This window comes from Lissotriton helveticus, chromosome 1_2 (assembly GCF_964261635.1).
Source record: "Lissotriton helveticus chromosome 1_2, aLisHel1.1, whole genome shotgun sequence".
Classification (NCBI taxonomy): domain Eukaryota; kingdom Metazoa; phylum Chordata; class Amphibia; order Caudata; family Salamandridae; genus Lissotriton; species Lissotriton helveticus.
This window is the reverse complement of record NC_136058.1, coordinates 373,689,345-373,707,842: the sequence shown is the minus strand read 5'-3', so window position 1 is coordinate 373,707,842 and position 18,498 is coordinate 373,689,345. Positions and strand designations below refer to the sequence as shown.

At 55.2% G+C, this 18,498-nt stretch overlaps 1 protein-coding gene across 1 annotated transcript in view; it reads left to right on the top strand.

Moving 5' to 3' along the window:
• The first annotated feature begins 12,384 nt into the window (after positions 1 to 12,384).
• Positions 12,385 to 18,498, top strand: part of LOC144807940 (prostaglandin E2 receptor EP4 subtype-like) — a 38,003-nt gene continuing 31,889 nt past the window's right edge. Inside the window, exon 1 of the mRNA XM_078673538.1 lies at positions 12,385 to 13,239. Within this exon, the coding sequence (XP_078529664.1) occupies positions 12,385 to 13,239 (855 nt within the window). The remainder of the gene's footprint in view (positions 13,240 to 18,498) is intronic.

The window sequence follows — 18,498 nt, the reverse complement described above, 5'->3', positions numbered from 1 at the left end:
GACACCAAACTGTATTTTGTAAAAATATATGTTCTTTATATAAATTTCAAGCAGGCTTGTAAATACAGTGGTCAAACTTTCAATAGCGGTTCCAGGTTACTTAGTTGGGTTGCCACAGTTCTTTCTAGCAATAGGCAATCTTAGCGTTTTCAAAACAGTTCTTTTCTTCCCCCAGTTCGATATGATCTGGGGCGGTCTTGGTTAATGTCCTCAGGAAGGCGGGGTACCTGCTGAAGCCTCAGAGCGCCTTCGGGGATCAGACTGGGCTCGACCGGCCCGGGCTCCCGCTTCTAGCGGGAGCGGCGGCAGGTCAGGTCAGTTCCGCCTCTCTCTGCGAGCTGCACGGCTGTGTGCGGCTGGCGGGGGAGAGAGCGGGGGCCCTGGGAGCGCTCCACAAGCGGCTCCGAGAGCTGAGCGAGGCGGAGGGCGGTGCGAGCGAGGCTGGCAAGGGCTCGCACCGCGGGGCAGTTCAACAGTACCTTTTCTTGCTGAGCTAGTCCAGGCGCAGGTCGGCTCGGTGGTCCACGTCGCGGTGTCTTCCTCCCGGGGTTGGAGCGAGCGGCGGCTCGGCTCTGGCTCGGAGGTTGGCGTTGCGGCGCGGGCCGGGCCACAGGGACGAAGCGCCTCGAGATTTCCACAGGGGGGCACCCGCAGGGGGCGGCAATCCACAGAGCACACCACCAACAATCCAGGCGGCGTTCTTGTACCCCACGCAGCAGCTGTTTCTCGGACAGCGACGGCGCGTTCAGGGGCACAAGTCACGGAGGGGTGCAAGCAGGCACCGGGCACGACCTTTCTTTACGTTGCGAGCTGCGGCTCGGGGTCAGTCACGGTGCTCAAATCAGCTGGGCTAATCTTTGTGATGCTTCTGGGCCTGGCAGGCAGCAGTCACGGTGTTCAGAACGGGGGCACACCCAGAGCGTTGCTGAAGAGCGCGATGGTCACAGCGCGCTCCGCTTTTCCTGGATAGGCGTGCAGAGGGAAAGCAGCGGTCCACAGTGGTTCCTCTGTCAGGGGGTAGCGCTCACTGTTCCTGGAGCGCTGGTCAGGGGGCAAGTTCAACAGCAAGCCCTTGGAGATCTTTCAGCAGAGTTTGGCACAAAGTTCAAAATAAAAGTACAAAGTCTCTTGTAATCTTTTCTCTTCCTCTCCTTTGGCAGCAAGGCACCAGACACAGGCCAGAGTCAGCGCTCCTCCTTGTAGTCCTTCCAGGTCCTTCTCTTCGGGCAGAGTTTCTTCTGTAGCACAAACAGGATCTAATTTACAAGGAGCAGGGCTCCTTCTTTTATACCCAGTTTCTTTTGTTCTAGCAAGCCAGGGGGGCCTCTGCATAACTGCTCCAGTCTCTGAGTACTTGTTGTGGGTACTTCTGGCTTCTGCATTCAGTGTGAGGGCAGGCACATCAGCCGCTCCCCAGGGGGGCGGAGCCGGCATTGTGAAGGCAGGGGCAGCTTGAGCACCTTGTTGACAGGCTTCGGTCCTTCCTGGGCCAGGTGCAGGCTGAGTCATCAGTCGCTCCCCAGGAGGGCGGAGCCAGCATTGTGGAGGCAGGGGCACAGCCTGATGCATCATTCAGGGGAAACTCCCACCACCCACTAAGGGGTCATCCTGCTTATCACTACCTGTCAACTCCCAGTCCTGTCACTCACACACACCAGACAGTCAGGTCCACATCCAAGCAGAGGCGGGCTGAAATGGTTAGGCCAGCAAATGCTAACTTTCTAAAAGTAGCATTTGCAAACACAGGATATTAAAATAAACTTTACTAAAAGAAGTATTTTATTATTCTGAGTTCAGGCATACTAAACATTAATTTCTACCATGTTCCCTGAGCCTGCTGGGATTATAGAGTGTAATAATTCCAGCAGCCCAACTGGCCTAAAGGGAACTGGTAGCCTTACAATAGTGAAAAACGAATTTGGTAGTAATTCACTATTAGGACATGCCACACACATCAGGGCATGTCCTACCTTACACTTACAATGCACCCTGCCCTCAGGCCTACCATAGGGGTGACTAATATGAAGTTAAGGGAAGGTTTTAGGGGCTGGCAAGTGTGTGCACTTGCCCAGCTAGTGTGACAGTACCAGACTGCACGTAGGTTCTGCAATGGCAGACCCTAGACACATTTTAAGGCTGCTTCTGTGGGTGGCGCAACCAGCGCTGCAGGCCCACTAGCAGGGTTGGCATTCACAAGCCCTTGCACTCCTGGTGCACTTTACTAGGGACTAACAGTAAATCCAATAAACCAATCATGGACATCAATCACAGGTACACTTTACAGTAGGGAGCACTTGCACTGCGGCACGGGTTGGCCGTGGCGCAGTGCCCTGAGTAGCAGACACCAGCAAAACATTTGAGGCACAACAGAAAAAAGTGGAAGGGAAACTCACGCCAAGGTGCCAGGTCTAACAGACAGGAAATCTATAAAAATATGATAGTATTTTAACATTTTAAAAAGTGTATTTATTTGACCTGTAGAACAATTTCACCTTAGTAAATCAAATTATAGCAGTGCATTCAGAAGTATTTTTTTAAGTGATTTTTTCTCAAACATGAATTCAGAAATGTTCATGTCCTCCCACCCCCACCCTACACCGATGCCATTAGTCATTACACCCAAGCACAGGCGATGGTTTTGTACAGCACACATCCTGAAGTCATGTATTTTGAGTTCCTCTTCTATGTGATAATGAAGAAAAGGAGGGAAATTTGAATAAAACAATTGCCCAGGGTCACATAATTTGATAAAGTGGAGAAGCCTGATTCATCCCTGGTTTCACATTGCGCAACTGAGTTCAACCACTAGATATACATGCTTTGCTTCCCCTTCACCCACTTTACACCTCCGCTGGCATCAGTACGGCCCTCGGTCACACCATAGACCAAACTTTGCGGCCCCCAGGACAATGTTTGCGAGTACCTATGACTTAGCTGTATGCTTCAAAAGGTTGTCCATTTTGAGATATTTTGTTTATGGTCCTGAGCAGGCGTAGGTTAGAGGGAGTAATGTTGGTGATAAATGCAGGGATAGACTTTGTTCATTTGATACCATATCTAATTGTCATTGTGAGTAAGGGTGTGCGTAATTCGCCTAATTTGCTTTTGCGTAATTATGTGGAAATTCTGAAAAATTACACTTAATTACGCAAAATGCAAATCTGTTATTTCGTGCTATATTTTAACATGAAATGTGTCCTCACATCAATTTTTGACACGTGGGCGTATTTAAACAAAGCCCTGTGAACGGCTGCTGCTGGCATTCCATTGTTAGCGTGCGTTTGCAGCAAACTTTTACCTCAAATGGCGCAAACCACTGTAACATTTTACTGTAATTACACAAAGTGGTTTAAAGCCATAATTACTGAAATTTTGCATAACAAGTGTAACGTGAAATACCTAAAATTAACACAATATGCCAGTGTAATTTGAAATTCACGCATGCCTCATTATGAGGTGAAGAAGCGGTCATAGTGTGCATAGTTGGGACATGAATTAAAGGTCTCCGTCTGTCGGCGGCATGAGGTAGGTGTTGTAGTTTCCATGCCTGCTCTGTTCGTGATGTGAACTAGGACAGTTCTCTTATGTAAGTGTAAAAATGTCAAACAGTATAATAGAATTATTATGCATTTTATATGAACATCCATTATCCGCCCGACCCTGAATGCTATGGTAATATTCATGTGGGCCAGGAGTGTTATGTATTGTATTGTAATTGCATTCACAGAGCACTTACTATCCCTGAAGAGGCACTAATGCACTTTACACCAGGCAGCACGCGGCTCCAGATCCCAAGGTTAGTTTGTTTCTAGTGTTGTTTGTTGGTTATTAGGATTCATCTGGTGCGTTTAAGGACACCATTCCATGCATTTACTCCAGTTTCTTTGTGGTAGATTTAATTAATAGAACTTAGCCGTGATCTTCGGCTGAAGAGTGCCTACCTCCATTCATGCAGGTGTTTTGCAGTTTTAATAGATGTGCTACACATTAGCTACTAAAGGGGTGCAGGGGGGAGAGGGGGCAGAGGTTGTCATCTTTGAGATGAGCTGTGGTTGCTCTGCAGAAATGCAATAATAGAGATTAAAACACACATGCAAGTGATGGAGAGTAGGCTGTGCTGAGAGGGAGGAGGCATGGAGAGGGTGAGGAAGAGTAGGAGGGAGGAGACATGGAGAGGGTGAAGAAGAGTAGGAGAGGCTTTAATCTAAAGATATATTTAATTACCATATGTAGATCCAACCCCTGTCCCGCACGGTTGAACTCCCCTCATGTAGCCAACTCCACCCACAGAGTAGTGACACTGGAGCAGAGGAGAGGAGAGAGGAGACTGCAATACAGGAGGGGAGAGAGGAGTGACACTGCAGCACAAGAGGACAGAGAGGAGTGACAGAGCATGTTAGAAATGGGATTTTTGGCAGGCTAGGGCATGTGCCAAAGCCAGGCAGAAACCACCAATCTAGTCAGTGTAAGGGGGTACACTCCTAAAATAACCCCTGCTCAAACCCTTGGTAGCTTGGCATGAGCAGTCAGGCTTATCTTAGAGGCAGTGTGTAAAACATTTGCACCTAACCAACAGTAATACAGTGTAAGCACTACAAAAGGACACCATGCCAGTTTATAACAATATCCAATATTTTGATATATTTAAGACAAGACCAAAAACGATAAAAATCCACAATACAGCATTTAAAAATCCACAGTTATCAAAACACGATTTACAAACAGTTCCTTGATGTCGATAGCTCCGTCCGGAGCTATCACGGCGTTGTGAGCAAACAAATCCAAACAGTTCTGGCTGACTGTGGCGTCACGGACCAGCTACGGTGTCGGGAAGAGCCGCAAATATTACCTTCAGAACTGCAGTGAGTCTGCGACCTCTCGTCGAGCTTCCAAAAACACGACGTCCGCAGGCATCGGTTCCGGAGGTCAGTATAAGAGTTGTCGGGGCCCTCGAAGTCACACGCGTTGCAGGTCTATCTCCTCCATGTTGGAGTCAGGAGCACTGATGCCGGCAGGCATCATGTGCTGCGGTGCGAAGTGCAGCAGTGCGGTGTGCGGTGCCCTTAGGTTGAGGTGCAAGCAGCAGCTCAGTGACGCCATCGGATGGCGAGATGAAGGCGGTGCTCGTCATGGTGCTTGCAGGTCACGGTGCAAGCATCGGCGTTGTCGTTGCTGAAGCTTTGTCATCGGCTGGCGAACTGAGCATCGGTAGGCCAAGGCTGCGGTGTGGGATGAGGGCGGTGCATCGTGTAACTTTATGAGCAGTGCCCTCAACCCACAGTGCAAGCAGCGGCATTGATTTTGGCGTGGAGCGGCATCGTCGGGGATACCAAGGAGTCGTTGTGAAGCAAGGCAATGCGGAGTGTGGTGCCCACAGGTCGAGGTGCGGGCAGCAGCTCAGTGGTGGCGTCAGCAGGTGTCATCAGCGAGACCAGGGTTGTGGTGCGGCGTTACGGTGGTGCCCTCTGCGGTGCCTTCAGGACACAGAGTCGGCAGCTGCGTCGTAGACGTCGTTGGGTTGCTTTGCTTCTGTTGCAGCACCAAACACCCAGTCCCCAGTGCTGAGGGCAGAAGAGCTTGAAGTCTTTGCTGGTCCTGAGATATCTTGAACAGGCGGCAAGCTCTACATCAAGACCTTGGAGAAACTCACAAAAGAAGATAGCAGAAAGTTCAGTCCAGTCCTTTCCCTGCCCAAAACAGAAGCAGCCACTGCAGGTCAAAACAGCAAAGCACACAGCAAAGAGGTAGTCCCTCCTCACAGCTTCTCTAGCTCTTCTTCTTGGCAGTCGTCTTGGTCCCAAAGAGTTCTAAAGTTCAGGGTACTGAGCCCCCATATTTATATCCCAAAACCCTTTGATCTCTTAGGCAGATAGCATATGTACCCAGCCAGAACCAGTTCTGCCTTCTCCGGTGTGAATTCCTGGCAGGAGATGGAGACAGCTTGGTCAGAGGCAGACCAGGCCCTTTGAGATGCATGGAAATCTCCCTCCCTTCCCCCATTGCAGACCAGGTCTATTCAGCCCTTTTCTGACCCTACACTATCTGGAGCCACTGCTGCTCCCCAGCCTTCTGTCATCCAAAACCTAGACAGGCAATCCACATTCCAGCCGAGGCACACGGGATGACTGAGCAAGAAAATACCTACTTTCTAAAAGTGGTATTTTCAAACACAGAATGTAAAAAGCACTTTCACTGAAAGATGCTTTTCTAGATTCTGAGTTCAGGTATACTAAACTTTATTTTCCTACCTAGTTCCCAGGACCAGTTATGTTTATAAGATGTTATAAACAAACTTCCCATTCTGTCCTATGGGGAACAGGTAGCCTTGCAATAGTGAAAAACGAAATGGGCTGTAATTCACTATCAGGACATGCCACACACACCAGGGCATGTCCTACCTTTCACATACACTGCACCCTGCCCACAGGGGTATCTTGGACCTACCTTAGGGGTGACTAACATGTAGAAAAGGGAAGGTTAGGACTGGCAAGTGTGTGCACTGGCCAAGTCGACATGGCAGTTACAAAATGCATGCAGACTCTGCAATGGCAGATCTGAGTTACCTTTTTAGGGCTACTCACGTGGGTGGCACAATCAGTGCTGCAGGCCCACTAGTAGCCTTTGATTTACAGGCCCTGGTACACTCAGTGCACTTTACTAGGGACTAACAGGTAAATCAAATATCCAATCATGGAAACACCAATTCATAATACAATTTACACAGAGAGCATATGCATGTTACTGCTGATTGGCAGTAGTAAAGTGCCCAGAGTCCTAAAACCAACACAAACAAGTCAGGAAAAAATAGGAGGAAGAAGCAAAAAGTTTGGGGATAACCCTGCAAAAACTACCATTTCCAACAGAGCAGCACAAACAAGAGGGCAGAGAGAGTGCCACTGCAGTGCAAGAGCGGAGAGAAGAGAGACACAGCATCAGAAGAGGGTAGAGAGGAGTGACACTGAAGCACAGGAGGGGAGAGTGAGTGACACTGCAGCACAAGAGGGCAAAGAGAAGTGTCATTGCAACACAAGAGGACAGAGAGAGTAACACAGCAGCACAAGAGGGGAGGGAGGAATGACACTGCAGCACAGGAGGAGAGAAAGAAGTCTCATTGCAGCGCATGATAAGAAAGAGGAAGGAGACAGCAGCAAAAGAGGGCAGAACAAAGTGTCACTGCAGCACAGGAGGAGAGAGAGGAGTGACACTGCAGCACAAGATGGCCAAGCGAGGGGCACTGGAGGGCAAAGAGAGGAATGCTAAGCGCTGGAGGGCAGAGAGAGGGGCACTGGAGGGCAGAGAGAAGGGCACTGCTGCACTGGAGGGCAGAGAGAGGGGCACTGGACGGCAGAGAGAGGGGCACTGAAGGGCAGAGAGAGGGGTACTGCTGCACTGGAGGGCAGAGAGAGAGGCACTGGAGGGCAGAGAGAGGGGCACTGCTGCACTGGACGGCAGAGAGAGGAACACTACAGCGCTGTAAACACAGAAATACCCTATGCACACACAAAGTATCAATGTACACTTAGGTGGTGGTACACATAAAAGTAAACAATAATCGTTGCAGAGAAACAGTAAATATTCAAAGGAGAAATACAAGATAACGTTCTGTCAATCCTTGGTTCTTTAATTTCTGTGTGTGTTAGAACAGCCAGCCGACGCGTGTTTCATCGCTTGCGCGAATCTTCAGGGCTTCAAATGGCTGCGTATATGCCAAAGGTCGCTCTGCCAGTGATACTTCCAACCCGGTAGGGCCCTAGACCAATTCGATTGCCAATGCCATTACCAGGAACATGGCGACCCGGGAGCTACAATTTAGCGCTGCCATCAGATATACACGATTTACGATATTTCGAGGTGATTGGGGGTTACCTTTTCCCTACCCTCCGTTTGAACTCACATACCGAGAAGACGTTGTCCTTGGAATTATCCGCTCCACTATACTTTTAAAAGAATCAAGCTCCCGGTTTACATGCTGTGGCACACAGAGCTTTCAGTATTTCTACTTTACTTCTACATTGGCAATCAAATTGGTCTAGGACCCTACCGGGTCGGAAGTATCACCGGCAGAGCGACCTTTGGCATATACGCAGCCATTTGAAGCCCTGAAGATTCGCGCAAGCGATGAAACACGTGTCGGCTGGCTGTTCTAACACACACAGAAATTAAAGAACCAAGGATTGACAGAACGTTATCTTGTATTTCTCCTTTGAATATTTACTGTTTCTCTGCAACGATTATTGTTTACTTTTATGTGTACCACCACCTACGTGTACATTGATACTTTGGTGTGCATAGGGTATTTCTGTGTTTACATTGTTGTGTTTTTCCAGTTTTCTGGTTTAACCTTTGAGTGGTTATTAGGTTTTCCACTCACCCAGTTGCACCACTGATTTTGCACTCTAGTGCTTCTATAATAGGCTGTGCGCCCAGTGCTTTATTGACACGAAAAACCTTTCTGTCTTAAACACTACAGCGCTGGATGGCAGAGAGAGGGGCACTGGAGGGCAGAGAGAGGGGCACTGCTGCACTGGAGGGCAGAGAGTGGTGCACAGCAGCATTGGAGGGCAGAGAGGGGCACACTGCTGCACTGGAGGGCAGAGAGAGGGACACTGCAGCGCTGCAGGGCAGAGAGAGGAACACTGCAGCACTGGAGGGCAGAAAGAGGGGCATTGGAGGGCAGAGAGAGGGGCGCAGCAGCGCTGGATGGCAGAGAGAGGGGCACTGGAGGGCAGAGAGAGGTGCACTGCAGCATTGGAGGGCAGAGAGAGGCACACTGCTGCACTAGAGGGCAGAGAGAGGGTCGCAGCAGCGCTGGACGGCAGAGAGAGGGGCGCTGGAGGGCAGAGAGAGGTGCACTGCAGCATTGGAGGGCAGAGAGAGGCACACTGCTGCACTGGAGGGCAGAGAGAGGGGCGCAGCAGCATTGGAGGGCAGAGAGAGGGGCGCAGCAGCGCTGGACGGCAGAGAGAGGGGCATTGGAGGGCAGAGAGAGGTGCACTGCAGCATTGGAGGGCAGAGAGAGGCACACTGCTGCACTGGAGGGCAGAGAGAGGGGCGCAGCAACGCTGGACGGCAGAGAGAGGTGCACTGCAGCATTGGAGGGCAGAGAGAGGCACACTGCTGCACAGGAGGGCAGAGAGAGGGGCGCAGCAGCATTGGAGGGCAGAGAGAGGGGCGCAGCAGCGCTGGACGGCAGAGAGAGGGGCATTGGAGGGCAGAGAGAGGTGCACTGCAGCATTGGAGGGCAGAGAGAGGCACACTGCTGCACTGGAGGGCAGAGAGAGGGGCGCAGCAACGCTGGACGGCAGAGAGAGGTGCACTGCAGCATTGGAGGGCAGAGAGAGGCACACTGCTGCACTGGAGGGCAGAGAGAGGGGTGCAGCAACGCTGGACGGCAGAAAGAGGGGCACTGGAGGGCAGAGAGATGTGCACTGCAGCATTGGAGGGCAGAGAGAGGGGCACTGCAGCACTGGAGGGCAGAGAGAGGGGCACTGGAGGGCAGAGAGAGGGGCACTGCAGCATTGGAGGGCAGAGAGAGGGGCACTGCAGCACTGGAGGGCAGAGAGAGGGGCGCAGCAGCGCTGGACGGCAGAGAGAGGGGCACTGGAGGGCAGAGAGAGGGGCACTGCTGCACTGGAGGGCAGAGAGAGGGGCACTGGAGGGCAGAGAGAGATGCACTGCAGCATTGGAGGGCAGAGAGAGGGGCACTGCAGCACTGGAGGGCAGAGAGAGGGGCGAAGCAGCGCTGGAGGGCAGAGAGAGGGACACTGGAGGGCAGAGAGAGGTGCACTGCAGCATTGGAGGGCAGAGAGAGGGGCACTGCAGCACTGGAGGGCAGAGAGAGGGCACTGCAGCACTGGAGGGCAGAGAGGGGGGCACTGCTGCACTGGAGGGCAGAGAGAGGGGCACTGGAGGGCAGAGAGAGATGCACTGGAGGGCAGAGAGAGGGGCACTGGTGCACTGGAGGGCAGAGAGAGGGGCACTGCAGCACTGGAGGGCAGAGAGAGGGGCACTGCAGCACTGGAGGGCAGGGAGAGGGGCACAGCAGCGCTGGACGGCAGAGAGAGATGCACTGGAGGGCAGAGAGAGGGGCACTGCAGCACTGGAGGGCAGAGAGAGGGGCACTGGAGGGCAGAGAGAGGGGCACTGCTGCACTGGAGGGCAGAGAGAGGGCCACTGCAGCACTGGAGGGCAGAGAGAGGGGCGCAGCAGCGCTGGACGGCAGAGAGAGGGGCAATGGAGGGCAGAGAGAGGGGCACTGCTGCACTGGAGGGCAGAGAGGGGGCACTGCAGCACTGGAGGGCAGAGAGAGGGGCACTGCAGCACTGGAGGGCAGAGAGGGGGGCACTGGAGGGCAGAGAGAGGGGCACTGCAGCACTGGAGGGCAGAGAGGGGGGCACTGGAGGGCAGAGTGAGCGGCACTGCAGCACTGGAGGGCAGTGAGGGGGGCGCAGCAGCGCTGGACGGCAGAGAGAGGGAGGCTGGAGGGCACAGAGGGCTGACACCGGATAACAGGAGGGCACAGAAGAGAGACACTGCTGCTAATGAGGGCACAGAGAAGAAAGTCTGCTCTTGACAGGGGCCCCATAGAGGGACATTGCAGCCAATGAGAGCAGAGAGGAGTCACGCTGCAGCCAATGAGAGCAGAGAGGAGTCACGCTGCAGCTCAGAAGCGGGTCCGACGTCACAGCTTCCATCACTCGAGAGACATTTAAAAAGAGGCGCTTCCTTCCTTCCTCCGAGCTGCTGAGGGGCGCAGGTGCAGCGGGCACGGAGGAGAGGCGGGCAGTGCCAGGGGGCATGGGCTGCTGTCTGAAGAGGGCACAGCTGCACCTTCAGGAGGAGAGAGGACACTGCTGAGAGAGGACACAGCTGCACCTTCAGGGGGGCAGGAGCCCTGCTGAGAGAAGACACAACTGTCCCTTAAGGAGGGAAAGGAGAAGCGCTAACAGAGGGCACCCTGCACTCGGGGGTTCGTTCCAGCTCCCAGAGGACACATCTGCACCTTGCGGGGCATCAGCTCTGCTGCCCGAGGGCACCGCTGCCCCCGCACCCCTCACCTGCCCTGCCGGTGGAGGGGTGCCGCTGTCCGGAGCACTCGGCTGTCCCAGCACAGCCCCCCGGGGCAGTTGTACAGGAGCAGTGCTGGCCAGGGACGCCGTCCCACCCGCACGGACGCAGGAGCTGGACGGGAGCAGACGACAGTTTCATCCCCGGGGTGGACAGGAACCGCTGACCAGGGCGCACCACTCTATCCGACCGGGGCAGGAGCTGCTGGACAGGGGCAGACACGGACACCGCTGCCCGCGGACACGCCCCCCGGAGGGAGCAGTAACTCTGGCCAGGGCGCCCCGCACTGCCAGTACACAGGGCGGGTTGCTGGATGGGGCACCGAGCTGTACCCGCACAGGGATCAGGGGCGCTGTCACCCCGGACTCACCATCTGCCCCACCCCGGGGCAATAGATGCTGCAGGAGAGGAGTGATGCTGCCACCCCGCCCAGCCCCACCGACAGGCACAGGGAGCAAGAGCCAGTGTGGCCAGGGCTGAGCCGATGGAGTGACCCGGCCCCAACCCCTCGCCCTCCTCTGCCTCCCTCGTGCAACCAACCGGCCTCTGATGGTGAAAATAATGACTGAACTCGTATCTCAGATCACATGAACGAGTCTGTACCGAGCCACGGAAGCGCGACCCTTACACGCCTCAGCGGGGCTCAGCTTATCGACCTTGGTTGGATGAGAGTCCGAACGGCCCCGCGGGGTTAAAGTCTGCGATCTTCGTGTCTTGCAGTGCGTGCATTGGCCTACTGTGCTATCTTATCTCCGGATGTGCCGCTCCATCCTCTGCTGATCCCCCCCCGCCCCTCATGCAACAGGTCAACCCCTGACACTGTAGTGGCGCCCGTCTCCTGGGCACTTGCTGCGCCCCCCACTACACCCTCCGAAGTACCTCTCCCTCACCTTACCACGAGCGCCCAATCTGGGCACTGTTGCCCTGCTTGGGCCACCTGTACACTCTCTGCAGTGCCTCTCCTTAACCTCAGCAAGAGGCGCTAGATCTGGGCCCTGCTGCGCCCCCCACTACACCCTCTTCAGTGCCTGTCCCTAACCTTAGCAAATGGCGCTATAGCTGGACACTCCTGCCCTGCTGGGGCCCCCGCACACCCTCTGCAGCGCCTCTCCCTAACCTCAGCAAGAGGCGCTATATATCTGGACACTCCTGCCCTGCTGGGACCCTCCTCAAACCTTCTGTGCATCTCTGCACCACCGCACTCATCCACCTGCTGCTGTGGCTCCCTTCTCTCTGCGGGGCCCTTCTTGCCTCTATGCACCGGGGGTCGCACCCCTCTTCCAATGCCCCCCACCTGGACCTGAGCCGGGCCCAAGCATGCTCCCGGGCCTCCAGCCTCTGAACAGCACCCCCTGGGACCTGGGCCCACCCCCCGCGTCCAACAGCAGCACCCCCGCGCCCGCCCTCAGCCTCAAGTCCAGCCAGGTGGCCACCTCGGCCACCATGTTCTCCATCGGGGTCCTGGGCAACCTGATCGCCATCGTGGTGCTGTGCACGTCGAAGCGCGAGCAGAAGGAGACGGCCTTCTACAGCCTGATCTGCGGCCTGGCCGTCACCGACCTGCTGGGCACCTGCTGCACCAGCCCCGTGGTCATCGCCACCTACCTGCGCCGCCGCTGGCCCGGGGGCGAGCGCCTCTGCCACTTCTTCTCCTTCTCCATGCTCTTCTTCGGCTCGGCGGGCATGGGCATCCTCTGCGCCATGGCCGTGGAGCGGTACCTGGCCATCAGCCATGCCTACTTCTACTCGCGCCACGTGGACCGCGCCCTGGCACGCGGGGCCCTGCTGGCCACCTACCTCTGCAGCCTGGCGCTCTGCGCCCTGCCCAGCCTGGGGCTGGGGCGGCACGTGCGCCACCACCCGGGCACCTGGTGCTTCCTGGACTGGCGGGCGAGGGATGCCCGGGCCGCCTCCTTCTCCTTCCTCTACGGCGGGGTGATGCTGGCGCTCATCGCCCTCACCCTGGCCTGCAACGTGGCGGTGGGCGCCTCCCTGGTGCGCATGAGCCAGCGAGCGCGGCTGGTGCGGGCGGAGGGGCCCGGCCCCGGCGCCCCCAGGCCCGGCCGCCGCTTCCCGCGCCTGCCCTCGCCCGCCTCCGCCGCCGAGATCCAGATGTTCTGGCTGCTGATCCTGATGAGCACCGTCGTGCTGGTGTGCTCCACCCCGCTGGTGGTGAGTAGAGTGCAGCGCTTTGTTAACCATCACTCAGTGAACCCCCTTGGCATGAGTGACCTCCTGCCCCTTTGTTACCTGTCACCCAGTGAACCTATCTTGGCATGAGTGACCTCCTACCCCTCACCCAGTACACCTCCCTTGGCATGAGTGACCCCCTGACCCTTTGTTACCCCTCACCCAGTACACCTCCCATGGCATGAGTGACCTCCTGCCCCTTTGTTACCCCTCACCCAGTACACCTCCCTTGGCATGAGTGACCTCCTGCCCCTTTGTTACCCCTCACCCAGTACACCTCCCTTGGCATGAGTGACCTCCTGCCCCTTTGTTACCCCTCACCCAGTACACCTCCCTGGGCATGAGTGACCTCCTGACCCTTTGTTACCCCTCACCCAGTGCACCTCCCTTGGCATGAGTGACCTCCTACCCCTTTGTTACCCCTCACGCAGTACACCTCCCTTGGCATGAGTGACCTCCTGACCCTTTGTTACCCCTCACCCAGTACACCTCCCTTGGCATGAGTGACCTCCTGCCCCTTTGTTACCCCTCACCCAGTACACCTTCCTTGGCATGAGTGACCTCCTGCCCCTTTGTTACCCCTCACCCAGTACACCTCCATTGGCATGAGTGACCTCCTGCCCCTTTGTTACCCCTCACCCAGTACACCTTCCTTGGCATGAGTGACCTCCTGCCCCTTTGTTAACCATCACTCGGTGAAACCCCCTTGGCATGAGTGACCTCCTGCCCCTTTGTTACCTGTCACCCAGTGCACCTCCCTTGGCATGAGTGACCTCCTACCCCTTTGTTACCCCTCACCCAGTACAACTTCCTTGGCATGAGTGACCTCCTGCCCCTTTGTTAACCATAACTCGGTGAACCCCCCTGGGCATGAGTGACCTCCTGACCCTTTGTTAACCATTACTCGGTGAACGCACCTTGGCATGAGTGACCCCCTGACCCTTTGTTATCCATCTCTCAGTAGGGAGAGGTGTGGCGCCGCGGCCAGGGCGACTGACGCTGGAATCTGGGGATCAGGGTTCGATCCCCGGCTCCGGCGGCAGGTTAGCCCAGCACCATGCGACTCTGGGCAATCGCTTGCTTAATCTTCCTGACGGCCCCCAGCGCCTAGAGACCCTAACGGGTGATTGTGCGCTATACAAATGTGGATTATTATTATCAGTGAACCCCCTTGGCACGAGTGACCTCCTGACCCTTTGTTAACCATCACTCAGTGTGCCTCCCTTGGCATGAGTGACCTCCTGAGCGTTTGTTATCCATCCCTCAGTGAACCCCCCCTTGGCACGAGTGACCTCCTGACCCTTTGTTACCCCTCACCCAGTACACCTTCCTTGGCACGAGTAACCTCCTGCCCCTTTGTTAACCATCACTCGGTGAAACCCCCTTGGCATGAGTGACCTCCTGCCCCTTTGTTACCCCTCACCCAGTACACCTTCCTGGGCATGAGTGACCTCCTGACCCTTTGTTACCCCTCACCCAGTGCACCTCCCTTGGCATGAGTGACCTCCTACCCCTTTGTTACCCCCCACCCAGTACACCTCCCTTGGCATGAGTGACCTCCTGCCCCTTTGTTACCTGTCACCCAGTGAACCTATCTTGGCATGAGTGACCTCCTACCCCTCACCCAGTACACCTCCCTTGGCATGAGTGACCCCCTGACCCTTTGTTACCCCTCACCCAGTACACCTCCCATGGCATGAGTGACCTCCTGCCCCTTTGTTACCCCTCACCCAGTACACCTCCCTTGGCATGAGTGACCTCCTGCCCCTTTGTTACCCCTCACCCAGTACACCTCCCTTGGCATGAGTGACCTCCTGCCCCTTTGTTACCCCTCACCCAGTACACCTCCCTGGGCATGAGTGACCTCCTGACCCTTTGTTACCCCTCACCCAGTGCACCTCCCTTGGCATGAGTGACCTCCTACCCCTTTGTTACCCCTCACCCAGTACACCTCCCTTGGCATGAGTGACCTCCTGACCCTTTGTTACCCCTCACCCAGTACACCTCCCTTGGCATGAGTGACCTCCTGCCCCTTTGTTACCCCTCACCCAGTACACCTTCCTTGGCATGAGTGACCTCCTGCCCCTTTGTTACCCCTCACCCAGTACACCTCCATTGGCATGAGTGACCTCCTGCCCCTTTGTTACCCCTCACCCAGTACACCTTCCTTGGCATGAGTGACCTCCTGCCCCTTTGTTAACCATCACTCGGTGAAACCCCCTTGGCATGAGTGACCTCCTGCCCCTTTGTTACCTGTCACCCAGTGCACCTCCCTTGGCATGAGTGACCTCCTACCCCTTTGTTACCCCTCACCCAGTACAACTTCCTTGGCATGAGTGACCTCCTGCCCCTTTGTTAACCATAACTCGGTGAACCCCCCTGGGCATGAGTGACCTCCTGACCCTTTGTTAACCATTACTCGGTGAACGCACCTTGGCATGAGTGACCCCATGACCCTTTGTTATCCATCTCTCAGTAGGGAGAGGTGTGGCGCCGCGGCCAGGGCGACTGACGCTGGAATCTGGGGATCAGGGTTCGATCCCCGGCTCCGGCGGCAGGTTAGCCCAGCACCATGCGACTCTGGGCAATAGCTTGCTTAATCTTCCTGACGGCCCCCAGCGCCTAGAGACCCTAACGGGTGATTGTGCGCTATACAAATGTGGATTATTATTATTATTATCAGTGAACCCCCTTGGCACGAGTGACCTCCTGACCCTTTGTTAACCATCACTCAGTGTGCCTCCCTTGGCATGAGTGACCTCCTGAGCGTTTGTTATCCATCCCTCAGTGAACCCCCCCTTGGCACGAGTGACCTGCTGACCCTTTGTTACCCCTCACCCAGTACACCTTCCTTGGCACGAGTGACCTCCTGCCCCTTTGTTAACCATCACTCGGTGAAACCCCCTTGGCATGAGTGACCTCCTGCCCCTTTGTTACCCCTCACCCAGTACACCTTCCTGGGCATGAGTGACCTCCTGACCCTTTGTTACCCCTCACCCAGTGCACCTCCCTTGGCATGAGTGACCTCCTACCCCTTTGTTACCCCTCACCCAGTACACCTCCCTTGGCATGAGTGACCTCCTGACCCTTTGTTACCCCTCACCCAGTACACCTCCCTTGGCATGAGTGACCTCCTGCCCCTTTGTTACCCCTCACCCAGTACACCTTCCTTGGCATGAGTGACCTCCTGCCCCTTTGTTACCCCTCACCCAGTACACCTCCATTGGCATGAGTGACCTCCTGCCCCTTTGTTACCCCTCACCCAGTACACCTTCCTTGGCACGAGTGACCTCCTGCCCCTTTGTTAACCATCACTCGGTGAAACCCCCTTGGCATGAGTGACCTCCTGCCCCTTTGTTACCCCTCACCCAGTACACCTCCCTGGGCATGAGTGACCTCCTGACCCTTTGTTACCCCTCACCCAGTGCACCTCCCTTGGCATGAGTGACCTCCTACCCCTTTGTTACCCCTCACCCAGTACACCTCCCTTGGCATGAGTGACCTCCTGACCCTTTGTTACCCCTCACCCAGTACACCTCCCTTGGCATGAGTGACCTCCTGCCCCTTTGTTACCCCTCACCCAGTACACCTTCCTTGGCATGAGTGACCTCCTGCCCCTTTGTTGCCCCTCACCCAGTACACCTCCATTGGCATGAGTGACCTCCTGCCCCTTTGTTACCCCTCACCCAGTACACCTTCCTTGGCATGAGTGACCTCCTGCCCCTTTGTTAACCATCACTCGGTGAAACCCCCTTGGCATGAGTGACCTCCTGCCCCTTTGTTACCTGTCACCCAGTGCACCTCCCTTGGCATGAGTGACCTCCTACCCCTTTGTTACCCCTCACCCAGTACACCTTCCTTGGCATGAGTGACCTCCTGCCCCTTTGTTAACCATAACTCGGTGAACCCCCCTGGGCATGAGTGACCTCCTGACCCTTTGTTAACCATTACTCGGTGAACGCACCTTGGCATGAGTGACCCCCTGACCCTTTGTTATCCATCTCTCAGTGAACCCCCTTGGCACGAGTGACCTCCTGACCCTTTGTTAACCATCACTCAGTGTGCCTCCCTTGGCATGAGTGACCTCCTGAGCGTTTGTTATCCATCCCTCAGTGAACCCCCCCTTGGCACGAGTGACCTCCTGACCCTTTGTTAACCATCACTCAGTGTGCCTCCCTTGGCATGAGTGACCTCCTGCCCCTTTGTTACCTGTCACCCAGTGCACCTCCCTTGGCATGAGTGACCTCCTGCCCCTTTGTTACCTGTCACCCAGTACACCTTCCTTGGCATGAGTGACCGCCTGCCCCTTTGTTAACCATAACTCGGTGAACCCCCCCTTGCAACGAGTGACCTCCTGACCCTTTGTTAACCATCACTCGGTGAACGCCCCTTGGCATGAGTGACCTCCTGCCCCTTTGTTATCCATCACCCAGTACACCTTCCTTGGCATGAGTGACCTCCTGCCCCTTTGTTAACCATCACTCGGTGAACCCCCCATGGCATGAGTGACCTCCTGACCCTTTGTTAACCATCACTCGGTGAACGCCCCTTGGCATGAGTGACCTCCTGACCCTTTGTTATCCATCCCTCAGTGAACCCCCCTTGGCACGAGTGACCTCCTGACCCTTTGTTACCCCTCACCCAGTACACCTTCTTTGGCTTGAGTGACCTCCTGCTCCTTTGTTACCCGTCACCCAGGATACGTCCCTGGGCATGAATGACCAGCTGCCCCTTTGTTATCCATCAACATGGACTTGTCCCTTGGCATGAGTGACCTTCTGACCCTTTGTTATCCATCCCTCAGTGACCCCTCCTAGGCATGAGTGACCTCCTGACCCTTTGTTACCCCTCACCCAGTATGCCTTCGTTGGCTTGAGTGACCTCCTGCTCCTTTGTTACCCGTCACCCAGGATACGTCCCTTGGCATGAATGACCAGCTGCCCCTTTGTTATCCATCAACTAGTACTTGTCCCTTGGCATGAGTGATCCCCTGCCCCTTTGTTACCCGTTATCCAGTACACCTCTCTTGGAATAAGTGACAGCTGCCCCTTTGTTACCTGTCATCCAGTATGCCTCCCTATGACGTGGAATAGGTGCAAGGAAGGCTTTTCCTGATCACAGCAGGTGGAGTATAGATGGGAGGAGAGATCAGTCAGTAAGAAAACTTTATTTGGTTAGTCCAATCCAATCCAATCCAAAAAATTCTTTATTTCGGTCTTTTAGACCATAAAAGATACAATG